Raw genomic sequence first — 27,643 nt, 5'->3', positions numbered from 1 at the left:
TTAGCTCATTTAGACTCACAATACTGGGGGGGGGGGGCGGGGAGTAGAAAGGAGGGCAGTTATTTTTAATCTTGTTTTACAGCTTACAAAGCAGAGGTTCATGGGCATGGTGGCCACAGTGAATCAGCGTCCTGGGATACAAGCTTTGTAAAGTCTCCTCCAATGTTGGCTCTGGACTTGGCTATGGGACTTACTTTGGCCAATGGGATATTAGCAAGCTCGATAAACCTTCTCATACTGACACTTGTCTTCTTGGCACTCAGCCACCACCTTGGAAAAATGTCCAGGTATCCGAGAGAGAGAGAGGACCTAAGGGAGGCCTTGTGTGTAAGAGAGGATTTACACGGGCAGAGATGCCCCTGGAATGAAAACAGATACCGCAGGCAAAATCCTGGGTGGACATGGTCACATGAATGACACCAGATGACAGAAGAGAAAGGGCAGAAGAGCTGCTTGGTCAATCCATAGTATCATGTGATATTTTATGTTGTTGTTTTAAGGCATTAAATCCCAGGGTCTTAGCAATAGGTAAACAAAACAGATGTTAAGTAACCCCCTCTATTTCTCAAAGCTAAGAAATAAAGCTTGGATCCAGATCTCCTGATTTCAGCGATTTATTCACTGCTGTAGGATGTGACTGAAACTGAAGAAAAATAACTCAAAAGTTTCATAAGCTTCATTTAAACAATAGAAAATGAGTTTTAGCTCAGAACACTCAGCTATGAAATTATCCTGTCAGCATATAAATGAATTAAAAATATATTTATGTAAATGTGGACAGGTAGGAGAATGTTACTAAAATACTTAGCATGGTTATACAATGTCTAAATGCTTTTCTCCTTGTACCACAGAATTATAAAACTACCAAAGACAGAATATCCAACAATGCTTTTTTTTTTTAATGTTTATTTATTTTTGAGAGAGAGAGAGGGGGGGGAGAGAGAGAGAGAGAGAGAGAGAGAGAGAGAGAGAGAGAGAGAATGGGGGAGGGGCAGAAAGAGAGGGAGATACAGAATCCAAAACAGGCTCCAGGCTCTGACCTGTCAGCACAGAGCTTGATGCGGGGCTCAAACTCACGAACCATGAGATCATGACCTGGGCCGAAGTTGGACACTTAACTGACTGAGCCACCCAGGTGCCCCGTGGTACTATTTCTAACAGCAAAAATAACCCCCTAAACAATTACCCAATGACAGGAAAAAGGACAAACTTATGATATATTCATACAATAGTGAAAATAAAAAACTAAAGCTTCATATATCAACATGGATAAATCTCAAAAACATCAAATTAAGTCGGGGAAAAAAAGAAGTAGAAAAAACCACAAACAGCTTAATAGTAAAGTCCCCAAATACAAACCTTAGCAACTTACTACTTAGGGATACATATGTAATAAAAGCAGTAATGAAAATCAAGGGAATAATAAACACAAAATTAAAAATAGTAGGTGCTCTATGAGCACCTGGGTGGCTCAGTAGGTTAAGCGTCCAACTCTTAACCTCAGCTCAGGGCTTGATCTCAGCTCCACGCTGGGTGTAGAGCCCACTTAAAAATAAAATAATAGGTGCTCTTGAAGGGAAGGAAGCAGGATACACTTGGAGAAAGGCACAGTGAGGGATCCAAAGACCTTGGTCATGTTTCATTTCTTAATTTGGGTGGCAGATATACGTATGTTTTACAACCTATACTGTACGTCTATAATAAATAGCTTTTTGTATCTATGATACATTTCATAATAAAAAATTCATTTAAGACTTTATTTTATTGTTTTAAGTGACCTCTACACCCAACGTGGGGCTCAAACTCATGACTCCAAGTCACATCCTCTACCAACTGAGCCAGCCAGGTGTCCCGATAAAAACAAATTTTAAAAAACAACCAAAGAATCTAACAAAGGAAAATTAGATGGTCTCCAGTAATAGGTGCTTTACAACACAGAGAAAGCAACCTAGCTCCCAAATGCATAACAATTTTATTTTTTAAAGATTCTATTTTTAAGTAATCTCTACATCCAATGTAGGGCTTGAACCCACAACCCTGAGATCAAGAGTCATACACTCTACTCACTGAGCCAACCAGGTGCCCCACAACAATTTTATTTTAGAAGAGTAAAAAAGGGCATACTACAGAGGTAGCTAGGCTCCCAATTACACAGTAATTATGGTAAAGCTGCCTATAGTTTTTAACTCATTAAAACTGATGCCAAAGGAAAAACAGATATTTAAATATAGTACTTAAAATATTTCAGTTAGTCCTTTTCAGGACTTTTTGGAACCTACCTATAAAACATCTCTTTTCTCATCAACAAAATTCCCTCTGAACCCCAGATACAAGTGTCTGTCTTTGAAGCAAGGGCCTGGTGAATAACCTAGACCTTTCATCAGTTTGCCCTGGAAAGGGCCACACTGCATGCTAAGAGAACCATGCCCTTCCTTAGCCAGAGTTGACTGCATCCGGGATGGACAGCTGACCAAAGTAGGCCAGTCATGGCCTGCCACGTGCCTATCTGTGCAGTCTTAGTCCTACCACCCTCTCCCTTGAAATCAGTGCAGTTTGTGTAGTTTTGTCAGAGCACCTACCACAATTACCAGACAATTTCATATTTAGTTCAGTGATTACTGACCGATATCTGTCTTCCCAAACTGTAAGCTCCACAACAAGGGTGAAAACAGGTCAGTTTTTTCTCACTATTGCGTTCTACCAACTAGCATAATTCCTGACACATAGTAGGTATTGAATTTTTTTTTTCTTTAAGAGGAAGAAAGGGTTGTAAAATTATCCCTCCTCCTCCCTCAAGCTTTATTTTTATTTCATGAAACTTACATGGAACTTTATCTACTTTGGGCAGACCTAAAATTAAGGCAAAGGAATCAAAGCCATAACAGAATCCACATTCATCCTCAAAGAAGAAAATATCATAGGATGCCACGTTAAATTTGACAAATTTAAGGACTTGATAGAAACATACCTGAATGAAGCTGAATTTTCCCAATAACACCTTCTACCAATCCCAAACAAATGGGATTCCAGGCAAGAAGTAGATCAGTAGCTAAAATAAAATAAGAAGCAATCATGAGAAAATATTCATCAGAAAACATACTAAAACAATAGCAGCCTATTCTAAATGATCAACATCCCCAAAGGGCAGTTATGAACATCCAGAACTGTAAAGCAATTTGTGAAAAAGCATTAAATCCGAGGTCTGAGTAAGGTTTCTGACATCAGGACGTGATGGGGAGAGAAATGACAAGCTGAAATTCTACTCTGATGGGAGGCAGTACTTTGGCGCCCTGCAGTGGAGGAAAGAGGCTGGTACACTGCAAGAGGGCAAGTTAGAGGAGTTCTCTAACCATCCTGTGGCCCATAGCTAGTCCCAGATTCAAAGACAAGGCCTGAGAAACAGCCACAGAGATGTCGACTTGCTGGATCACACTCTGGAAAATATGTTTTCCCAACGAAGCTCACACCAAGCAAAGAAATCCAGAAAGCCAGTGCTCTTTTATGTGACTTCTCTGGCAAAGGCAGTAAGAGCCACTGCCATTTCCTGAGCGTCTACCATGTGCCAGGCATCCCAATCAGGGGTCCTTAGAACAGAACAGAACAGAACAGAATGCTTTGGTGACTTTTCTCAATTCTCCCAAGAATGGCACATAACTGATATTATTCTCCACGACCAGACAAGAAGCTAATTCATTACACACAGTGGATGCGTGAGAACGTCAGGGCTTAATTCTCTTGTGAGAGAAACCCAGGTTGCAAAAGTCTATTAAATACACGGAGATAAATGTAGCTCTAATGGTAACTCAATAGCTGGAAAAAATTACCAAGAATGAAAACAATATTTGTCTTAGCAGGAAATTTAAATTACATTTTAATTATTACCATTTAAATTTTATTTTAGTGAAATTTATAATCAATCTATAACTCACAGGGTAATTACAGACTCAATAGTTCATAGTCTCCAAATTCATTTGAGTTTTGACTACTGTATCTTAAATGTCTTTGTTGTTAATGATCTACTCAGTGGGAGGCATATGAAGTTGACTCCTCTTTGGGCAGAAATACAATTCAAACCAGACCTGCATGACTCATGGTCTGTGCTCTTAACCATCCTGCTACAGAACCTATACATGGAACTAACCAATAAGAAGATATTTACATTTTAAGTAATATGCATTCTTACTATAAAAGTCATACTGTACAAAATTGGGAAAAAGTACTTTATCACTCCCATTCCACCAGCCAGATAACTTATTTTGCTATGTTTAGGGTCATAGTTTGTGTGCATACCAAATCACAAGACTGCAAATATAGCAGTATATGCAAATTGTTTTTCTTATAACATGAGTATTGTCTCATGTCTTTAAAACACTCTTCAGGGCACCTGGGTGGCTCAGTGGGTTAAGTGTCTGACTCTTGATTTCAGCTCAGGTCATGATCTCACAGTTTGTGAGATCGAGCCCCATGTTGGGCACTATGCTGACAGTGCAGAGCCTGCTTGGGATTCTGTCTCTCCCTCTCTCTCTGCCCCTCCCCCACTTGGTGCTTTCTCTCTCTCACTCTCAAAATAGATAAACTTAAGGAAAAAAAAAAAAAAACTCTTCAAAACTATAACGTCACAGCTACGTAATTTTCCACCACAGGAAGCACTTCCTCACTCTTGGGCATTTAAGTGATTTCTAGTTTGTCCCTATTATTAAAATATACTGTAATAAATGATGAACATTATGCAAATATTGTATTGCCTCCCTAATTAACAGCTTTAGAGCAGATTCCTAGGAATGAAATTCGTAGGTGAAAACAAAAAAAATTTAAATATTCAATTCAAATATTCAAATATTACCAAATTGCTTTCTACAAAGGTTATATACCAACTTAAGATTTCTGCCAGAAACATAAAAATGCTTGTTTTAAAACACGCTTGTGGCCATTCAGAATTTCTTTTTTAAATTGTTCTCATTTGCTGGCATCCATTGCCTAAATGATGTTTATTTTCTTTTCACTGCTGATAAAATTAAACTTCTAATTATAAAACTGGCTTATGTTTCTTCTATGATTTTGCTATTCATATTTTCTAACACTTTTTTTTATATTCCTTATTGATTTGAGTCCCTTTTATATTAAAGACATCAACTCTGACATATTTACAAATGTTTTCAGTTCTTAATATTTTTTTAATTTTTTTTTTTAACGTTTTATTTATTTTTGAGACAGAGAGAGACAGAGCATGAACGGGGGAGGGGCAGAGAGAGAGGGAGACACAGAATCGGAAGCAGGCTCCAGGCTCTGAGCCGTCAGCCCAGAGCCCGACGCGGGGCTCGAACTCACGGACCGCGAGATCGTGACCTGAGCTGAAGTCGGACGCTTAACCGACTGAGCCACCCAGGCGCCCCTCAGTTCTTAATTTTTATACACAACCTTTTTTCATTATCTTTACACCTAAAAAGCTGTTCTTTACCCAGTATTAAATGTTTATTAATTTTATCTTTGTTAATTTTTAAAAGCTTAACTCTGCTGGAATTCACGCTGGTGTGTAGACTAAAAATACCCTGATTTCTTTTCAAAGAGTGTGCCAGAATCTCTATCAGGCAGTCCAAGTCTCAACATCTGCCAACACAGATGCCCCTCTAAGCAAAGAGCTCCAATCACCCATAACCCTTCACCTTGACCTCAAATGAACAGACCACAATTTTGTGACTCTATCCTTTGGGACCAAATGAGCTATAGCAATAAGAAAGAGGAAACAAAGTTAGAGGTAAAGCAGTCAGGAACAGTTACATAGAAGAAGCGGAACTTGAAGCATAAGTAAAGCAGCAAAAATAAATGAATAAATAAATAACGCAGAGGAAAGTGCAAAGTTTGTTCTGGAATGTGTCCCTTCACTGGAGAAATGCTTATCAAGTACCTGCCAGGGACCAGGCACTGTACCAGGCTACGTAGGTAGATATAAAAATAAAGGAACAAGCTGTCTAGAACAGAAGACCAATGGCGTGGTGAAGATGTGGATTGATAAGACTGGAAAAAGTAAAGTGAGGCCAATTGTGGCGAGATGTGAATAAAAAACTAATGAGTGTGTGCTTCCTGGAGACCAGGGCAGGCAGATAATGGCATAAATAAAACAAGACTGCAGCCAGGGATTAGCTGACAGTATTGACAGGAGGCGGAGACTGAGAGTAGGGAAAGGAACAACTAGATGATTGTTGCAAGGGTCTTAGCCGGACAGGACCTGGAGCTACATAGCTTGAGGGTGGGGTGGACAGTAAGTGAGGACAGCACAGGAGGTTAACAGAAAACACCTCGAAGAAAGCCAGAGAAGGATGGGAAAATGATAAGTAAAAGAAGACATTGAAACAGCTCTTCTGAGTGGGAGAAGAAGGAGAGGGGGCAGGGCAGAAAGGACAGGGTATACAACAGCTGAAAGAAAGGTCGGTGAGAACCTCCTAATTCGATACTCTTTTCCATCTTTGGCATTTTGAACCACAAGAACACATTAGCCATTCAAGAAAATTTTAACTTGAAAAAAAAAAAAAAAACTAGAAAAACTATAAGGATGACCAAATTTTGTGCTCTAATGACTGAAAATAGTCACAGATAATCTTTGAGATCCAGAGAGAGCCAGTTAAACCCGTTAAGACTGAGTTCCTTGGGAATGCAAGCTGGTGCAGCCACTCTGGAAAACAGCATGGAGGTTCCTCAAAAAACTAAAAATAGAACTACCCTGTGACCCAGCAGTTGCACTACTAGGCATTTATCCACGGGATACAGGCGTGCTGTTTCAAAGGGACATGTGCACCCCAAGTTTATAGCAGCACTATCAACAATAGCCAAAGTATGGAAAGAACCCAAATGTCCATCGATGGATGAATGGATAAAGAAGATGTGATATATATATACAATGGGGTATTACTCGGCAATCAAAAAGAATGAAATCTTGCCATTTGCAACTATGTAGATGGAACTGGAGGGTATTCTACTAAGTGAAATTAGTCAGAGAAAGACAAAAATCATATGACTTCACTCCTATGAGGACTTTAAGAGACAAAACAGATGAACATAAGGGAAGGGAAACAAAAATAATATAAAAACAGGGAGGGGGACAAAACAGAAGAGACTCAAATATGGAGAACAAACTGAGGGTTACTGGAGGGGTGGTGGGAGGGGGGATGGGCTAAATGGGGAAGGGGCACTAAGGAATCTACTCCTGAAACCACTGTTGCACGATATGCTAATTAACTTGTATGTAAATTTTTAAAAATAAAAAAATAAAATTAAAAAAAAAAACCACCACCACTGAGTTCCTAATGTAATAATCAAGGAGAAATAAGAACCAGAGGAGATAGTCAAGGAGGAAAAGAAAACAGAAGATGATGAAATCAAAAGTACAGGTGAAAAAGTTGCCCTTGGAAAGGAAGGTCACTACCTTTCTCTAAGTCTGGGAGAAGGTGAAAAGCTAAATATAGCAATGGAGAAGCAGTAAACGAATTGATCAGATGGCCTTGACTCAGTAAAAGCAGGAGTCAAAGTCATCTTCGCTTTAGCAGGGGGGAGGGAAGTTCGGAGGGAGATGGAGAGGGGCACCAGAGGCTTGGCTTGGCGAAGGGAATCCAGAAAGTAAATTTTTAAATGTTTTATGTGTGCATGAAACTCAGTGTTTTCAAGAAAAAAAGGTGTCAATCCATTAGTGGGTCATGAAATCAATTTTGTATAATGAGATCAACATTAACATCAATGAAACTGAACAGAACAGAAAATAGGGAAATTGCACCAGGTAAAGAGAAACATTTCATGAAACTTTTGTTTCTGGTACATACATATAAGTATGTGCTCACTAGGTCATAATTTAAAAAGTGTTCCTTATTATGGATCTCAAACATCTGAGCACACTATTTAACCTTAGGGTGAAGATTCATTATATCAACTTTGTTGATTATGTTGCCCAACTCCTGTATGTACTAATATTTTTGATTGTTTCACCAAAAAGTTTTTGAGAGAGGGCTTATTTTTATAACCTTATACTTTGTGTATATTTTTCCATTTTTCCCTTAGTTTTTTTTTTTCACATTTTGAGACTGTGTTGTCAGGCAGATACACATTCAGGATTATTACACCTTCCCTGGTGAACTGCTGTTTATCAGGATGTAATAACGGCCTTTATTTTAAATGTTTATTATTTTTGAGAGAGTGAGTGCGTGCACACACAAGCAGGGGAAGGCAGAGTAGGGGGAGACAGAGGATCTGAAGTGAGCTCTGCACTGACAGCAGAGAGCCTGATGGAGGGCTCAAACTCACGAACCATGAAATCATGACCTGAGCTCAAGTCGGACACTCAACTGACTGAGCCACCCAGGCACCCACCTGCCTTTATTTTAAATGTTGCCCTTTGCCCTAAAATCTGGTTTGTCTAACATTAATATTATGAAAGAAATTACAGCAGGCATTAGAAAAGCATAAATATGAACATCAATAATCCGAACGTATCCCTTCCACTCCTCCAGCCTTAGGGACAAAGTCCAAATTCCTCAGAAAGGGCTGCAGGGGCTGGTCTGGCTGGTGTCCACCCTCCTCTTGCCCCCCCACCCCCACCCCCCAGCACCCTGGCCTTCCCGCAACCACCCAGAAGTGTGTGCAGGCTGGGTCTGGAATGCTGCTCCACACCCACTTCTGCCTGCTTTTCATTCCAGACTTAGAACAAGAGTCACTGGTGTTCCCTGACACAATGCCCACTCCACCCACCCAGGAGAACTGATTAGGCACTCTTTTGTGGCCTCCTGAACCCTGTGCTTATTTCTATCATGGCACCTTATTTTGGTCTAATGCATCTGATTACTGACTTCCCTGTCTCCCTGACTGAACACAAAGCTCATGGAGACCTAGTCTCATCTAGCTTTATGTCCCCAATACATGGTACACAGCAGGTTCCAAAATGCTGAATGGACAAATGAAGGACGATACAGCGTGGAATGGAGAGGCAAGTTGAGGTCAGGTAACTTACACTGAATCACACAGTGATTCACTACTTAAAGTGGCAAAGTTAAAGTCACTTGGTCTATTTCAGATAAAGATATCAGAGCTGACTGTACCAAATACAACACAGACTTGTCAAAATCAGAATACCACTTCCCACTTAGTGTAGGACTCTTTTTTAATGTACCTCTAACACCGTAAGGTTCCCTACAAGACGTTCTTGAGTGTAATACCCTCATTTTACATTGGAACAGGCCTTTCAGCTCACCAACATCATTCCAGCTGCACAAGTCAGAACCTGGGAGTCATCCAAAATGTTTTTCTTCCACCCCAAGTCCTATCGATTTACTCCTCAATATCTGATGAATGTTTCACTTCTCTCCAACCCCACTGCCATGATCCTTGTCCAGGCCAAGACCTCCCCCATCTAGATCATTAAAAACGCTCTCATCAGCGGTACATCTGACAGGCTGCTTCACACATAACAAGCATGCAAATATTTACTGAATGTGGTGAGGACTCTAGATAGTTTGGTACTGTGGGGCAGAGAGCTGTAAGTTGGGGGTGGACAACAGAGAGTAAACGCAGGGGTCATTCCATCCAGATGGGGCAGATTTGCATTGGAGATTGAATGTTAGGACCAGCGTGGAGAGGATGGACATGAGAGGACGGGCCTACAGCCAGAGATCCGGGTGACAGGACAGGGCCAGGTGCACAAGAGCAGCCTGGGCAGACACCGGAACCAGGAGATGAGACAGAGTCCAGAGATGTGGGCACAATGAGGGTAACGCCTGTGCTCCGTGCCCCAGAGGAAGAGTCTCAGCTCTACAGCTGTCTCTGAACCCCTCTCAGCAATAACTCCTCTGCTGTCAATGGAAATCCCATCCAACTTGTAGGGCATTTAATAAGGATCAAATGAGAGAGAATCATGAGAAAGCGTCCAACACAACGTCTGGCACATCAACATTCAATAACTTTTAGCTCGAGTTGGGAAATTTAAGTGTTTAAAATTCCAGGTTCCTACCACTCAAATAGTTCCATAGATTATTTCAAGGTCTACATATGGTTTGTTGTTTGTTTTTTTTAAAGAGGAAAGGCAAAAAGGAAAAAAACAAAAACAAAAAAAGCTTCAGAGTTTTTACTTATTAAATCTTATGGTAGGACCAGAATTCCCAAAAGCCTTCTCAGAGTAATGAACGTTTTATGAGAATACAGCAATGCCTAGATATGCCCCCAGAATCCTGTTTCCTCAGAACATGAAACACGCAGCTCACAACTGGGTGTCCAGCCTCAGTCCCAGCAACCCAGTTTGGGTCCAAATGGCAAATTGAGCACCAGGGCCAACTTCCTCCCTTCCCTAAATCCTCTACACAGGACAGAGGGAGAATCTACAAGAGGTAAAAACCTAAAAAAGGGGGTAAAAACATGCTTGGGAAAAAGACATAAATATTGGTACACTTTCCTTACGTATGTGAAAATAAGTACTGGGTCCTAAGTCATAAAAAACCACAGAAAAATATAAATAGAATGTATTGTATAACTTTTCATCAGCAACAGAAAGACACCTGACAAAAATTCAAGCTATCCAATGGAAGATAGGAAAAAGTGGGAGGAAAAAGAAAAAACAAAACAAAACCACATGTACATAATGGGAAACATAAAAAGGTAGAAATAACTCCTAATAATAACTATAATAATCTATATAATAATTGTATATTATATATTATATAATTAAATAACTTATTATAATAAATGTATAGGTTATTTTTTAAATTTTATTCATTTTTGAGAAAGAGTATGAGTGGGGGAGGGGCAGAGAGCAAGAGAGGCACAGACTCCAAAGTAGGCTCCAGGCTCCAAGCTGTCAGCACAGTGCTCAACGTGGGACTCGAACCTACAAACTGTGAGATCATGACCTGAGCAGAAGTCAGACGCTTAACCGACTGAGCCACTCAGGTGAAAATGTACCATTTCAACTAACCAATTAAAGGGCCAATTGTTAAGTTTCAACTTACCAGTTTATTAATTCTATGCCTATTTGCCACTGGTAGCAGGCACTCATTTAATAGTTATTGAACCAAATGAATAAATAAGTAAAAGCAAGCATGAAAGATTGAAGTGGAAGATGGATTTCTCCTACCAACTTTATCTTCAATGTTATTTCACTATTATCTTCAGTGACATTTAAAAAGACTAACATTTGTTTTTACCATATTTAGTTAGTTAGTTTTGAGAGGAGGCGGGGAGGGGCAGAGAGAGAAGGAGAGAGACAGAATCCCAAGCTGGCTCCATGCTCAGCTCAGGAGCTCAATTTCACGACCTGAGCCAAAATCAAGAGTTGAATGCTTAACCGACTAAGCTGCCCAGGCACCCCTGTTTATACTGTTTTTAAAGGAAGTCCCCAAAAGACCAGCATTTTGCAACAGGCACTCTAAACACTAAAAGCATTTATTTTTCAATAAATATAATAATGCAGGTGTGATTTCTCACAATGGAGACTCGCCTGAAAATTCGAGGAAACTTTAAGCTAACTTAAAATGGCTTCCCTTGCCAACGTACAGATGAGACAAAACAGAGGAAGGCCTAAAGAGGCAATGTACCTGGCACAAGAGGGGAGCTCAGTATGTCTTTAAAACTGCTGGGACTCGGGGCGCCTGGGTGGCTCAGTTGGTTGAGCGGCCGACTTCGGCTCAGGTCACGAATTCGCGGTCCGTGAGTTCGAGCCCCGCATCGGGCTCTGTGCTGACAGCTCAGAGCCTGGAGCCTGTTTCGGATTCTGTGTCTCCCTCTCTCTGACCCTCCCCTGTTCATGCTCTGTCTCTCTCTGTCTCAAAAATAAATAAACGTTAAAAAAAAAACCAACTGCTGGGACTCTGCTGCCTGGTAGAGTACCTTGCACACAGTTCACTTCAAAATGTGTGTGTGTTTAACCTGTCACTCTTCACTAAGGAAATAAAAGTTGGCATTAGCAGAAGTCTGCTTGTACAGAGGACACATGTAGATGACATCAATCTAAGCATATGTAGCAACTACACTCGGTAATGGACATCCTATCACCAACATGAACGGCTACTCTGGAGGCAGAAGGCAATGGTATGGCAGAGAACATGACCAATGGGCCTCTACCATCCTTCCACAAAGAACAGCCATGTAACTGATGTGCTGCAACAGGCTGCTTTCTAATCGCTCCTTCGAAAGGGATGGTCCAATGTGTCATACAAATTTGAAAGAGAAACATTTGAAATTTGCAAATAGGTTCTAAAATTTAGGAATTTCAAAGTTAGCTAGTAGAGTTGCTTACAAATTGCAAAAGTATAGCACTTTTGAAATAACACCAAATTTAATGTAGTGGAATAACTCAAGTAACATACACCCAAAGATATTTGGGTATTTTGTCACAGCTCAATTGTTTGACCCATTAGGTCAACATTTCCACTCTTATTTCAGGCCCCTTTGGCAGCACATGGCTTCTATTTTCACATGCCCTCCTCTTCCCGGTATACAGAAAACAACTGATTAACTACTGTATGCCTGCAGAGAGCATGAGTCATTCATTCCAAGAGCCCAGAGAGCCTGGCGCTCCCTCAGCCCTGGCTAGAGAAGCCTGGGTGTCACACATCTACTATCGTTTATAGGCAGTTTCACTTGTGTCTTTAAGAAAAAGAATAAATAAGGTATGAGGGTATGCATAAATAATCAGACCCAAGTTTCATTTCCTGCTAAAGACAAAGGATATTACTGCTCTCAAAGACAATCGCCAATACCAAAGTCAGATGAGGAAAAGGGTTCTACGATGAGGAACTGAAAGTTCCCATCCGTAGCTCATCCATGCCTCAGTTCTCAGAATGATGCAAGGAAACAGGTTAGGGAATAATTTGACTCAGGTGCCATCTTAGAAATGCAAAGTTGGATACACGTTTCTTTGAACTAATGGTAATTATTTTCCAGCATTAAGCAAGCTAAAGAGCTAACCCAATTTAGAAGTTCTAGCAGCTGGTGACTTCCCCATGTGAACTCCAACTCAATGGTTACTGACCCTGGCTTCTCATTGAGAAAATGTGGATGCGTGGGCCCCACCCCTTCAGAGGGTCTGACTCAGTTGGTCAGGGTGGGGCCCTGGCATAGGTATTTTGTTAATCTCCCCTAGGTGATTCTAATGTACTGGCCGATTGAGAATCACTCGTCTAAGGGATTATAGGTTACTGGGTGGAACCTGCATTAGTAATTTTATTCTATCAATCACTTTGATTCATAGAGGATGCCTGTGCCATGTAGGACTTTAAACACTTCCATGAAATAAAGTACGGCTTAGGATTCTCTCTCTCTCTCCCTCTCTCTGCCCCTTCCTGCTCGTGTGCATGTGCGAGCCCGCTGTGCTCTCACTCTCTCTCAAAATAAACAGACTTAAAAAAAAAAAAAAAGAAATGTTTCAAAAAATTACCCATATTCTTAAAAGATGAGAGACACTACTTAGGAAAGGGATCTTAAGAATTTTCAGACTTTTCTATTAAAACGGGACTCTAATTATGGTGCAACAACAGAGCCACAAAGTTTTGACCATGATCATGAAGGGTATCAGAAATTGTTTTTTAAACTCTACCAATAACCAATCGAAAAACTGTTATGATTCTCTGACACATAAAGTCCCAGTTGTTCCATCTCAAGAGAAGGCCAATGCACCTCGAAAAAGAACAGAGGACAATAAAAGGGGAAAAAAAAAACAAACAACTTTTCTGTGTGTGAAAGGTCAGACAATGTAATCAGGTCATGGGAGGACCTGCTGGAAATGTATAGAATTATGAAAGGTGTGGACTCCACAGTGCATTCAGAATACCAGCACAGGAGATACATGTCTAAAAGACCTGGTCTGATACATGTCTAAGATACCTGGTTTGAGAATAAATGAAGGCAAGTACAGCTTAAATTGCAATTTTCCAAACTCATTACCTTAAGAAGCTGATGATATGATCAGGCCAAATAAGGATTAGATAAATCCTTGAACAGTAAACTCATAATGCATTACCCAAGGAACAGCATTGTGTTGGGTGGGATAGACCCCTCACCTTCTGTGCTCCCCAAAACAGTTCTTTGATAGATCTTTCAGAAATGGGATCCTGAAAGCTAAATCAGAGCTAATAATTGGTATTTTCTTTCCTCATCTTATTTCTTTAAAAAAAATTTTTTTTAATGTTTATTTCTGAGAGAGAGAGAGAGAGAGAGAGAGAGAGAGCGAGCATGAGCAGGGGAGGGGCAGAGAGAAAGGGAGACAGAATCCGAAGCAGGCTCCATCCAGGCTCTGAGCTGTCAGCACAGAGCCCAACACAGGGCTCGAACTCGTGAACTGCCAGATCATGACCTGAGCCCAACAACTGAGCCACCCAGACACCCATTCTTTCCTCATTTTAGAACTCTTGACCAAGATGCATAAAATGAGCACTTCAATTATTAAATAGACACAACCTTTCCCCCAGCTGGTGTTTAAATAATTTCCTGGCTTTTCCTGGAAAGTTTGTTCAAAGCTGACCCCTTTCATCTAGGATGGTCTGTGTCATTCTCCCCCCCACAGGCCCTCACCGACAAAAAGCTCCGCCTTCAAACCCACCATCAGATCTAGGATTTGCCACTTTAGCTGGCCTCAAATGAACTGCTTCTAGATCAAAAAACAAAGACAACAGCAGAGTGTCTGTGGGTGGGAGGTAGGGGGGGAGCCCGGACTACTTCAGTTTGGCCATTATCAACTTTTTTTTAGATATCCAATTAGAACGCAGTGTGCATACAAAGCGTGAAGTCTGGCCAGGAAATGAAGTCCATAGCAGTCTACTAAGGTATACAGCCAGTTTCTTCCAGGGCTTCCCACTTTTATAGGAGACATACAATCAGACTATTTACAGCTGGTAGAAACTTCACAGAACCAAATAAAAGGGCACCGTTCTTCCCATTCCTTTTACTAGGAAGAAAAACAGATTTTCACCATCTTGCGGGGGTGGGAGGGGAGACAACACCAAAACCTCGAACTTCAATACCCAACTCAAGCCTCCCACAGAGCTGGGCCGTACATCTCTGTCACAGAGCCTGTCACTCTAGAATCCTGTGTGTCTCTCCCTCATTGGACCATACCCTCGGGCTAAGGTATAGCATTTTATCCATCTTTTTCTTTGGCACAGTGTCCAGTAGACAGGTCTTCAATAAATGTTGAGACAATAAATAACTTCACAGAATTTCAGACTTAATATAATTTAGGAGACACACAGAATGCTAAATTAGAGGGGGAAAAATGAGGCTGCTTCTTTGTGAGAAGGGAATACAGATGGTCCCCCACTCACGACGGTCCAATTTACGACTTTGACTTTACAATGGTGCAAAAGCAATATACATGCAGTAGAAACTGTATTTTAAATTTTGATTCCACCCCCCCACCCGCGGGCTAGTGTTACGCAATACCACAGCCTCACGCTGCTGGGCAGTCACGGGTACCTGTAGCTCCCAGTCAGCCACGTGACCCCACAGGTAAACAACCCACACCCGAAACAACCATCCTGTACCCATACAGCCATTCTGTCTTCACTTTCAGTATAGTATTCAACAAATTACAGGAGATATTCAACACCTGATCATAAAATAGGCTTTGCGTCAGAGGATTTGTGCCCAACTGTAGGCTAACTAAAGTGTTCTGAGCATGTTCAAGGTAGGCTAGGCTATGTTTGGTAGGCTAGGTATATTAAATGCGCTTTCGACTTATGGTATTTTCAGCTTATGAGGGGTGATCAGGACGTAACCCCATTGTAAATCAAGGGAGATGTGCACTGTAAAGAGGTAAAGGGGGATAAATGTAACAGCTACTAGAAAGAATCAAATCCTGGAGGTCAGGAAGTACCCAGAAGGGACAGTAGCAAACTATTACTCTACTCAACAATTTGTTCTGTCTCCTGAGGGTCTGAAATAGGGAGAAGAACGTTTATACTTGGCATAAAAACGAAGTATAATGATACTCAGAAGCATCATTAATATCATACATGCAGACTACTAAAGTTAAAAGCATTATGGCAATGTTTAAAATTTCCTAATATTTCAGATCCTGTGACTGTTTCAAACTGTAGACACTGACCATGGCAGAAACTGTGAAATTTGAAGTTTGGTGTAATTGAAAAGCTGTTTCAAAGAATAAGATTCATAGGGGCGCCTGGGTGGCTCAGTCAGTTAAGCATCGGACTTCAGCTCAGGTCATGATCTCACAGTCCATTGAGTTCGAGCCCCGCGTCGCGCTCTGTGCTGACAGCTCAGAACCTGGAGCCTGCTTTGGATTGTGTGTCTCCCTCTCTCTCTGCCCCTCCCCTGCTCATGCTCTGTCTCTGTCTCAAAAATAAATAAAAACATTAAAAAAAAATTTTTTTTTAAATAAGATTCATAAAGACAATGTATTTTTAAATGTCCCACTATCAAGTTAAAGAAATGCCTGGTTAAAGTTGAATCGACCTGAAATAAAATGAATTACCTTAAAAGAAATAACAACAAGAAACACTGACCTAAAATCAACCTGTATTTCATTCAACCAGGCTTACCAAAGAAAGCAGCCAGGAGTGGATGCTTTTTTGTGAATGAGAGCAGTTTCTTTAAGGGTCTCACGGCAACCGGAAAATGAGTCATCCTAACAGAGCACGAGATTTAATTAAGATCTTACCAGTATGTGTTGTGATAGTACTATAATGGTAAACGTTCAGGGTTTATCATCAGTTGAAAAATACTATTAATGCATTATTACTTAACATATTATCAACAGCTAGTGATGATTCAAAAATGTATTATTTCTCTATTTTGTTAAACATACTCCAAATGTTCTTCTCAGTTCAATTATGGTCGGTTAATACATAATGATTATAACTTAGACTTGCTAACAGGTAATTGTTAGAGGTTCTAGGACATTGCTGTCACTTCTCAGGACTTGTGTTTGCAAAGCTAGATTTTTAAAGGTTATATTTTAAAACATTTGAACACGGCATCTTGGATGGCACAGCCGGTCAAGCATCCAACTTCAGCTCAGGTCATGATCTCACGGTTCCTAGGTTCAAGCCCCGCGTGGGGCTCTGTGGTGACGGCTCAGAGCCTGGAGCCTGCTTCAGATTTTGTGTCTCCCTCTCTCTGTGTCCCTCCCCTGCTCACGCTCGCTCTTTCAAAAATAAACATTAAAAAAATTTTTTTGAACAGAAATAGAACAGTTTACAGTTTACTCATAGAGAGATACTGCTTACAAAGACCCAACACATTTAAATCCCCATGAAACCACACCAAAGTTAGCCTATGGCTCTGAGAATCCACTCAACAGCACAAACTAGTTTGATTTGCTAATAGTCTAGTATCTATCTGCAAATACATCACCTAATTTTGTCACGTCTGTGCTGCCGAAGCAAGGACAACCCAATTTTGTCATAAATCACAAGGACCAAAATTAGCAACAAGTGATTTGTGGTTTTTGCATAATGGCCAGTTCAAGAAAAATTAAAATGTCTTCGCATCCCATTTATTTTCATTCAAAGACAGAAGAGATTTATTGAATTCCAGACTTAAAAGTCCGATTCCTCCCTTCATGAGTAAAATGACAATGAGAAATTACCACGTTTTTTGTTGTTTTTGCTGTTGTCAAGTCAGGCAGTGTTCTAGTCTTCTGTTCCTATCTTCTCCATTTAATCTTCCCAACAGACCCTTTGCTGCTCGGGGTACCCAGGGTTGACCAGGGACCAGAATCCTTTCAATTCATTCAATATAGTTTTTACAGAAGACCTGCTATGGGCCAGGCACTAGAGAAATAACTATAAATCTACACCTCCTTTTTTTTTTTGTAATATTTATATTTTGGGAAAGCGCAAGTAGGGGAGGGGCAGAAGAGAGGTGGGGACAGAGGATCTGAAGTGAGCTCTGTGCTGACAGGCTGACAGCAGCGAGCCTGATGTGGGGCTTGAACTCACAAACTGCGAGATCATGACCTGAGCAGAAGTCAGATGTTTGACCGACTGAGCCACCCAGGTGCCTCCAATATGTCCTTCTTTGGGCTGAGTTATTAGCCTGGGAAGTTAGGACAAAGGGGAGTCAAGCTGCTGGGCATCGGGGAGCAGCACCAATGCAACCAAATTTCTCAAAAACCAAGCTGTCTGGGCTCCCTGGTTTCTGGCACTGGAATGCTCTAGCCTAAAAGGCCTTGAGACTGCCTCTCCTGAAACCAGCATTAGGCAAGTCGTGGCCTCTGCTGGCTAAGGCCTGGTCACAGCCCAAGCATCTGGGAACCAGGGACTCTACAGAGGTTCTTCCCCTCTTTGAAGGTGGCTGCCCCGAAGACGTTTTCTCCTCCACTCCCTCTCTGCTCTGCGTGCTCTGAAAGGATGCCTGTGAAATTGGATCTAGGACTCCTGACGGGAGACTGGGAAAGGCTTCAGGTTGCTCATCACTGGCTGAAATAGTTCCCATCCAGTACATATCGATGTTTCTGCTCAAAGATCTACCCTGTATCTATTCCCTGCCCAAACTGCAGATGTTCTAAGAACCGAAGAGAAACCTGATAAACTGACCCTAACTGGAAAAACAATTAGTCAATTATATAACAATGTTCCCTGTACTACATGAACTAATTCTGGTACAAGGAGTCAGGGCAGGGTAGGATCAAAGACTGACCAGTAGTCCCAGTTATCAGCCTTTCATTCTACCTAGATCCTTTCTCAATGTGCATGCTCTGACATGTGAGGCTCTTTTACTCTCTACATATGCTACCCTATAATGATTATGATAGCGAAAGATACATTTCAGATATTACCATTAAAATATAAATCCTATAACTGTAGTCAAGAAGGTAGAAAGGTTTATAAAACATTTTTGTCAATACTGGGGAAAATTTGGCTTTAGAGTCATATACTGGGTTAGAAGCCTAACTCTTACTCTTTGAACTTGGACAAATTCATTCTCTGTGCTTCAGTTTCCTCACCTATGAAATGAGGATAATAATAAACCCTCCTCCCGATGTTTATTGTGGGGATGAAATAAAACAGTACGTGTTAAGAGCTCAGAACACTATCTGATTCAGAAAAATGCTCAATAAATAAAAGCTGTTACTATTACTATGATTAATCTCGGTTGACAACGTAGACAACAAAATATGCACAAAAACTTCCCACAATCTGTAAAACTTGATTGCAAAGGTCATCAGTCACCTTAGAAAAACTAGGTTTTTTTAAGCTAAAGAAGTGGGGGAGTAGAAACAGCGGTCTTTTCTATCTTGCACGCACCAATGTTCATAAAAATAAATGTACAATCTAACTGCTAGCTTGTTAGAAATATAAAATACGGGAGAAAAGGGGTTTGGGGTATAAAACTGATAAACTGCTTAAAGGAAACTGAAGACTAAAGACACCAGGAAAAAAACTAGTTATTCAACAAAATGGTTAAAATATTTTTACAACAGATTTAATAATCCAATTTTAAATCAAAATGCCCAATTACATTTTGTCGTAGTAATTTGTGAATTTTTAGTAAACGTGGTGTTTAAAAAAGATAAAGTTCAAAAATTTTTTTTCCCCAAGTAAACAGCAAATGACACTAAAAAACTCTAAATAAACTGAATATAGTTTCATAAAATACGATTCCTGAAAAGAGATAAAAGTTCTATGTTATTTCAATTCCAGAGCTACAATTTCTCATTCAAAAAAAGTTAACTTCATATGGCATACTAAAAATAACTTTCATCAAAAAATAACTCGACAAAGAACAGGAACACTTTTAAACGTTTCTGTGAATTCTGAGAGCCACTATCCCCTCCAAAAAAAAATGTTCTCTGGTATTCATTAGAGTATCATAACTATAAATATAGTTTACAGGCTTATGAATGTTATGTATATGACAGATGCTCGCTCTCATCTTTTCATGGTCACTCAGTCTCAGAATAGAATGAACCAATACTCAGCAGGAAATTACATAACACCGTCATATCAGACAAAGCCACAAGGCTAGTAGCAGCAATGTTTAAGACTAAAGAGATAAGACCTTATCACCCTTCCCCAATAGTAGACTGTTTTATATTCCTTTTTTTAAGTCTTTAAATTATAATCCTTATTCTCAGATAGTAAAACACCACTCCAGGAAGATTAGTGAATATTCACACGGAGCTTTATCATTTTCCCTGGCAGAACATAAGACAATCTCTGGTAGTCATTACCTTGCAAGACAGAAGCATCCACCGAAAAGCAGTTGCTATGTATGAATACAGACTCCTCACTACCCTTAAAAAAGTGGAAACACCAGAAAAATAAAAAAATAAAAAAATAAAAAAATAACAGCACTCAAGTGTTTAGCTAGAAGAAAAAACTGAAAAATTCAAGTAATGTTAAGAAAATAGGGAATACTACCACAGGGATTTAAAAAAAAAAAAAAGGTGATACTAAATCAGATAGAAAAATAACACAAGTGGAAATACACCTTTTCTCATGGTTATTTCCTCACCCTGCTGGACAGAGATTTTCTGCCCCAATTAGAAGATATTCAAAACAGGGCTTAAAATGAATATTAAGCATAACACAACATCCTATTTTTATGGCAATGACATCACTGAGAGAAAACCCGGACTTTAGCTCAACTCAACCAAAAATGCCTTCTTCATCCTAACTACTGTAAAGCCCACATACCAAGATGAGGAAAGTCCTTGCCTTGGGGAATACGCTGTCCAACAGGAAAGAAGCAAGCAAAGTACTACCATGTGATGCAGTATGGGCTATAATCAAAGTGTGTACTAAGTGTATAAAGCACCTAGAAACACAATAAAGGTGACCGGTAATTCTGCCCCAGGGATGTGGGCCTGGGTGAGCACAGCGGGGAGGCGGTATCTGAGCAGGGACTTAACAGAATAAATTAGGCAGGAAAAGGGGCTGACAAACATTCCAGGCCAAGGAAATGGTCGTTTAACTTTAAATATCAATACAGATTCTTTTGATGTCTCTAGGAAAAAGACAAGTCCTGTTTCAGGTGGTTCAATAGCCGAAAACAAAAACCACAATGCCCACAGGCTTTTTTTGGTTTTAGAATACTGCCCTTTGGAAGAGAAAAAAGGAGTTGGTCAGTAACCCATTCAGTTAAATAGCCAATAGGAAGCAATGAAAGATTTTAAATGCTGTCATTACAAACAATAGCAAAGCTGTCCGTAAAAGCAGAGGGAAAAGAGCCAATAAAATGAAGACAATATTAAATGATTCTATAGAAAAAGATCTGAAAAACACTTATCCAATTAAAATACCATTATTAATAGCCATTCTTTAGAAAGGACCTTGAGTACTGGATAGGAAAAACTATTTGGAAAAGTTAAATGCACGGGATTCTTTATTCACTGGCTACACTTGAACACACCTGAAGACCAAAACAAGCTGTTACTTCAAAAACATAATGGCCTCTTCCTTCCTCTAGATTTTTAGTCTACTTCTGTCTGTGGTCTGCTATATCCTCAGAAGTGATATGAACTTAATTGCACAGACTACAATCATTTTATTCAGGAAAAAAAACTTTTAATTTGCCTTCTGATATGGACTTTGGATATATAAACAGTAATTCAAACCACATGGCTTAATACAAAATCTAGGCCCACATTACCCTGTGAATATTCATTAAAGGCTTATGCCTGTGACTCACTGAGCTTCTTGAGCTCAGAAGTAGGTGTTTCGGTAGCCTTCCACTGAAAGCATACAAGAAGAGTTGACTTACTTCACTTTGAGTAATTTATGCCCAAGCAACCATTAGGATTGGAGAGCCTCTTGTGTACAAGAAACAAACACAAACCAAGGAAAAGACAAATAATTCACCTAAAACCCCTCCTATTCTCAAGGCTTCCATGACCTTACTTCCTTGCATGCAATCCCACCAGCTTGGTTCACCTCTGTCAATCTTAGAGGCCAACAGAAAGGAGAGACTAGCCCTAGAAATGGAAACAACCAAGTCCACCCTATTTATATAGGTCTCAATCCACGGCCCAAATTCACAGGTGACCACCTAGAGAGCTGTTTTTTATGAAACACATTAATTCTTGTCCTCCAAGATGTACACTGAACAAACACCGAACAAATTAGTGCTGTTTTAAACACATTTTATGTACAAGGACTCCAAAGCCCAACCCTCATTTTATAGTCCAGGAAATGCGCCACAGAAAAGTGTTCTGCCGGATGAATTGGAGATGATCTCAAGTTCATCCAGCTGTAATAGCCAAGCCCTAAGAATCTAAAGGGTCGGCTGTTAGACAGCCTGGAGAATTTTGCAATCTACCTTTCTTCAAGGGGCATTTGAAGCCTTACTCCAACTGGAGGGGCAGAGGGGTGGGAGGTGTTAGGCAAATGGTCAAATCAGAAAAAACAGAGAAGAGAATGACTGGAGACTGGTCAAATTTATCCTGTCTACAGCAACTTCTGTCCCAAGATCATCAGGAACCTTATCTGAGCGTGGTAGTTTGTCTTTACTCTGAGTAGAGGAAATAAAATGTAATTGCAGGAAAATACAGCCAGAGCCTAGGAAAAAATAATAAGTTCTCCTTCACTGCTCTCACAAATCAACTAGCAGGCCCCCATAAGAAAGCAGTGGAACCTGCCAGAAAGCGTTCTGGCAGGCTCTCTCTGTGAGCCCAGGCAAGTTACTCAAGTTTCACACGTTGTCTTCTTCTCACCTGAAAAAGAGAATACCACCACCTGCTTTGTAAGGTTGTTGTGGGGAATGGGAATAACCTATTAAGGGAAAAGGTCCGAGGAAACCATGTTGTTATAAACACTAACAGCTGTCATGTGAAAAAGCTCATTTGGACCTTCTATACTTCTCAATTCATACCATGGAATTCTTGTCTACAATACACACAGAATTACAAATAAATTTTAAATGTTCTGGCTATTTCTTTAAAGAGGCCTGTCCTCTCACTTCTCCTAAAATGAAAGCTCTCGGAGGTTCTCAGGAAAAAATAACTGGGAACCTCAAAGGAGAGGTGCACTGAGATCCTTCCCCCCCCCCCCCCGCCCCCCAATAAAGGAAACCGCGTCCTGGACTGTCAGCTCTTTGAGGGCAGGAATTGCTCTATTTAACTCACCACTGTCAACTAACTTTCCTAACACAAACTCATCGTTGCAGACTTAGGCACCTCCTAACAGCTTATATGACACCCAAATGTGGCCCCACGACACATCCTGTATCACACAATACTGAGTCATACAAAAGTATTAAAAGTTTAACATTACGATGCAGTTCAACTGTAACACTAAAATCAAAGACAGGGTGCTTTAAATCGGGTGCTTACGAGGTAGGCAGAAGGAAGTCACACCTTTAACAAGAAAGGACCAGAAACACACAGATGTCAACAGGGAGTGAAGCTCCGGCAGGACGTTCCACTGAGCTGGTGCGTCGGTTCTGGTCTGAGATCCGGACGGGATTCGAACCCAGAACTTGTCTCAGAGGACGTGCCAGAACCGCTCCAGAGTGGAAGAGGCCTCTAAGGCCAGGCGCACCTCGCCCCAACTTTCCGACCCCGCGACTCAGCTCGGATCCGCTCCCCACCGGCAGCAGAGCGGATCTCGACGCGGAGGCGCGCTCGGAGGGACGAGGGTCGCCGGCCCTTTGTCCCCCGCGGAGGGGAAGGGGCGAGGCAAGCGCTCCCTCCCGCCAGGAAATAATGACAGCTCGTGCGCCTCCCCTCGCGCCCGCCCCGCCCCGCGCGCCTGAGCCGCAGTCGGCGCCCGTCCGGCTGCCCGCGGCTAGGGGCCCGGCCGCGCCCCCTCCTCGCCCCCCACCCCGCCCCGCCGCACCGGGCCCGAGGCCACCCCGCGCCGCCAGTCTCACCGGGTCGGAGCTGGAGGCCGCCGTCGCGGCGGCTGCACCACAGCGCGCGCTCGCCCTGCTGCAGGATGTAGTGGTCCTTGGCTTGGAAGAGCTCCATGCCGGCCCCAGGCGCCGAGAGAGGCAGCGGCGGCGGCCGGGAGCGCCCAGGTCTCCGCGGCCCCCGGCCCCGGCGGCGGCGACCCGCGGGGGGCGCGCGGGGCGTACTAGTCGACTGGGGCCGCCAGAACCCACGCCTCGAGGAACGGCGGCTGAGGGAACGCCCCGGCGGCCAGGCCCGCGGGAGAAGAACGCGCACCGGCGGCGGCCGCGGCGGTGGCCTTGGAGGCCTCTCCCTCGGCTCCGCCTCTTTCCCGGCCCCGCCCCTGGCACCTCCCCCGGCTCCAGGCTCCACCCTCTTTTCTGGCTCCTCCCCCGGCTTTTCCCAGGCTCCTCCTCCTCCCTGGCTCCTCCGCGCGCCTTTTCCCTCTCGGCTCCTCTTCCTGTCCCTTCCGCCGCCCTCTCCTCCAGCTTCTCCGGGGTTTCTTCCCCTGGCTCCTCCCCTCAGGCTCTTCCTTCTCCCTCCTCTCCCCCTCCTCCACCCCTCCGCCCGCTCTTCCCAGGCCCCTCCCCTGGCGGGCCCGCCTTCCCATCTGGGGCGAAAGCGGGCAGAACCCGGGTTTGACCGAGTTAGGGGATGGCTGACCTGCCCTGTGGCCCGTGGAGCAGAAGCTCACTCGTGGGGTTTTTCTTCCCATGCTGGCTCCTCGTGGGGTCTTCCCCCCCATGCTAGCTCCTTTCACATCCGTACATCCAGCCCCTCCCCCCCTGGGCCTGAGCAGCCGCAGAGACCCGGACCAGCAGAGCCGGGAAAAGCGACCCAAGACGATGGTTACTGGGGTCTAGCCCCAGCCAGACCCTCCGCTGAGCAGGGCCGTTCTCTGTTTTGTATTTACTCTCAGTACCTTGTGACGTTTGACAACAGCAGGTATCCAATAAATGCACATCAAGCAGGAGCATGTAAAAATAGAAAATACACAAGTATTAGCATAGGGCTCTAAATAGCGAGGAAGAAGGCAGCAAAGTTCAGAAGCGATCATGTCCCGAATTAAGCAGGATGGGTCTGAGAAGGCATCAAAAAATATGTCGATCAGTGGAGTGAAAGGGATCTAGTTTGACAAGGATAAGATGTCTGGTGGAGGGTGGAAGCCCTCCAGAATATCTTTGAGCTATTTTGAAAGGTCAGGTGGTATCTTGAACCCAATGCGGCTTGGGAGTCAGGTACCCAGGTCAGCTCCAGCTCCAGGCATGATCTAGTGTGTAATCTTGGCAAGGTCTCTTGGTCTCAGATGGTGGTTGGACTAAATGACTTTTCTTTTTTAAAGTTTAGCCGTTTATTTTGAGAGAAAGCAAGAGCAGGGGAGGGGCAGAAAGAGAGTGAATCCCAAGCAGGCTCTGCAGGGTCAGCGTACAGTCCTACATGGGACTCAAACCCATGAAACCTGAGATCATGACCTGAGTCGAAATCAAGAGTCAATTGCTTAACTAACTGAGCCACCCAGGCGCCTCTGAACTCAATGACTTTTAATTACATTCTGTTTTATAAATCTGTGACTTTTGCTTGTCCTATCTCTTGTATTCTATAATGCTTTAGAAGGAAAGAAGAAAAAATGAGGTAGGAGATAAGAAAAGGAAGGCAATACTTTTAATCTTCTGCTTAGATAAAAGTGAGAGGGCCCCAAAGCAGCAAGGAATTCCACATTACTAATTATTCCAGCCCACACTGATTTCCCTGCTGAATTTCCAGAGCACAGAAAGACCTCTGGTGGCAAAATGTCTGGAATCTCTGATAAGCCCCAAGCACCCTGGACTGCCCAGATGTCTTCAACATAAAGATCAAGAGGAGTGATTACTAGAGCAAATCTTTGTGATGTGACTTAGACACAAGATGATGGAGATAAGTTTCCGTGAAATCATCACTTTCAGATTTACTGTTGAATTCAGCCATATGCTGACTTTATTTAGCAAAAAATGAGTAGGTGATGAGAAAGCCCTATGACAGTTTGTTCTACAAATTATATCATTATTTTTAATGAATCACATTGCCAGATGTGAAGAAAACAATGCTATTGTAATTGAAAACAATTGGCTAGTTGATTGAAACTTCTCCTGATGTTTTAAATCAGAGGTTCCAACCCTAGCTACTTATTAGAATCACCTGGGGAGTTTTTCAAACACACCAACGCTAGAACCTCAGACTAATGAAATCAGAATCTAATTGGGGTTGGCTCTGACATCAGCATTTTTTTCCTCAGCTACCCGGAAGATTCTAATGTGCAGTCAGGGTTAAACAACACTTTTAAAGTGAAATTTATTGGAAAAATCTGCCCAATAGCAGCTTAGCAGAAACAGCAGTCAATCATTAACTAATACCATGGAAGGGGGTGGTTACCTATAAATTCAGAGTTAACAAGCAGAATCTTTAGGATACAGAAAACCTGAAGAAAAGTTGCTCTTGGACTCTGACTTTCTCCCTCTCTCTCTAAATGGATGCCTGGCTGAGCAGAATGAGTGAAGCGAGTAAATGCTCTGTCCTCGGCAGGTATCACATCTCCAGTCTCCTGCCACAGCTGCCTTGCCTTGCTCTTGCTATGGACTTCCTGAACCTCAGGCCTGCTTCTCCATTCCCTTGCTGGCTTCCCCATCTTGGTCTGTGGCTACTGGCTAGCCTTTATCACTCTCTTCCAACTTCCTAATTCAAGGCCCTCTTGCCCTTGAATAGTGTTATCCGGGTTGTACTGGAAAGTCTATGTGATGCTGTTTTGCTTTTTAAACAGGAATAACCATCATGCATGTTACCTACCTTCTGTGTATGGTATCCTTATGCCCATTTAAGTATATCCCCTAGGGAGTTAGTTGTACTGGACAGCTCCGAGTGACCTCAGTCAAGTTACTTAATCTTTTTTAGTCTGTTTCTTTATATATTAAAAGAGATGATCACTAAGGGTTCTTCCAGCCCTGAAATCAATGAACATGAAGAAATGTGTCCACATAGTTAAACCTACGCAAATAATGATGGTAAATGACTCAACTCTGATTATTGATTTGGCCTTCAGTGTCAAGTTTACTATTTGTCTCTGAGATTTTTGGGTTCTGATTGGAGTCTAGTGTCCGCTGGTGAAATGTGACTTTTAACATCATTTCCTGTCTACTTGCCCACAGTCTTGTATGTTGTGTGTCTATGGGAACTTTCTTCAGTCTGGTTTGTGTATGAGAAATCTCCCAAAGGAGGGAATTTTAAAAATACATGTTCTGCCTGCCGGGAGGCTGCTAATTCATAGGTCAGCAGTGCAAGTAGTTAAAGGCACAAGACACTTGGAAGCCAAATGTTTGCGTTTGACCAGTCCTCAGCCAATTTCTCATGGATTTGTCTGCCAGTAAACTTGTGCTACCTCGTCCCCTAACTTCATCAGGGACAATTGGAAATTGTAACAACCATCTCAGAGCACTTTGACATATATAAAACTGCTTGAAAAGCACCATGGAAGAAAAAAGGGAAAAGCCTCTCAGGAGACTGTCACATTGGTCCAATAGAAAGATACCACTCTGTTCACTGGAGAAGACCATCTCCTTCATTTCTATACTTTGGAGGGCTAAAAAGTACTCACTGTTGGGGTGCCTGGGTGGCTCAGTCAGTTGAGCATCTGACTCCTGATTTCAGCTCAGGTCATGACCTCACGGTTCGTGAGTTTGAACCTTGCATCAGGCTCTGCGCTGACAGTGCATAGCCTGCTTGGGATTCTGTCTCTCACTCTCTCTCCGTGCCTCTCTCAAAACAAATAAACATTTTTTTTTAAAGTACTCCTTATTT

General features: G+C 42.1%; 1 protein-coding gene and 1 long non-coding RNA gene across 3 annotated transcripts in view; both read right to left on the bottom strand.

The window, feature by feature from the left end:
• Nucleotides 1-24,158, bottom strand: part of INPP5F (inositol polyphosphate-5-phosphatase F) — a 91,230-nt gene extending 67,072 nt beyond the window's left edge. Inside the window, exons 1-2 of one of the 2 annotated variants that reach the window (XM_019459614.2) lie at nucleotides 23,797-24,158; nucleotides 2,969-3,049 (exon numbers count right to left, since the gene is read on the bottom strand). In XM_019459614.2, coding sequence (XP_019315159.1) covers nucleotides 2,969-3,049; nucleotides 23,797-23,893 — 178 coding nt within the window. In that variant the 5' untranslated portion in view covers nucleotides 23,894-24,158. The remainder of the gene's footprint in view (nucleotides 1-2,968; nucleotides 3,050-23,796) is intronic. The other variant, XM_019459613.2, reaches the window with a different exon arrangement.
• Nucleotides 22,053-23,617, bottom strand: LOC128779043 (uncharacterized). Its single transcript, XR_008424966.1, has 2 exons — nucleotides 23,282-23,617; nucleotides 22,053-22,639 (listed from the first exon to the last, which is right to left on the bottom strand). It is a non-coding gene; the product is annotated as an uncharacterized LOC128779043 (long non-coding RNA).
• Nucleotides 24,159-27,643: the final 3,485 nt, after the last annotated feature.

This window comes from Panthera pardus, unplaced genomic scaffold (genome assembly GCF_024362965.1).
Source record: "Panthera pardus isolate Hobbes unplaced genomic scaffold, ASM2436296v1 HiC_scaffold_22, whole genome shotgun sequence".
NCBI lineage: Eukaryota > Metazoa > Chordata > Mammalia > Carnivora > Felidae > Panthera > Panthera pardus.
Note: the sequence above shows the minus strand (reverse complement) of the source record. Positions and strands in the feature narration are given on the sequence as shown.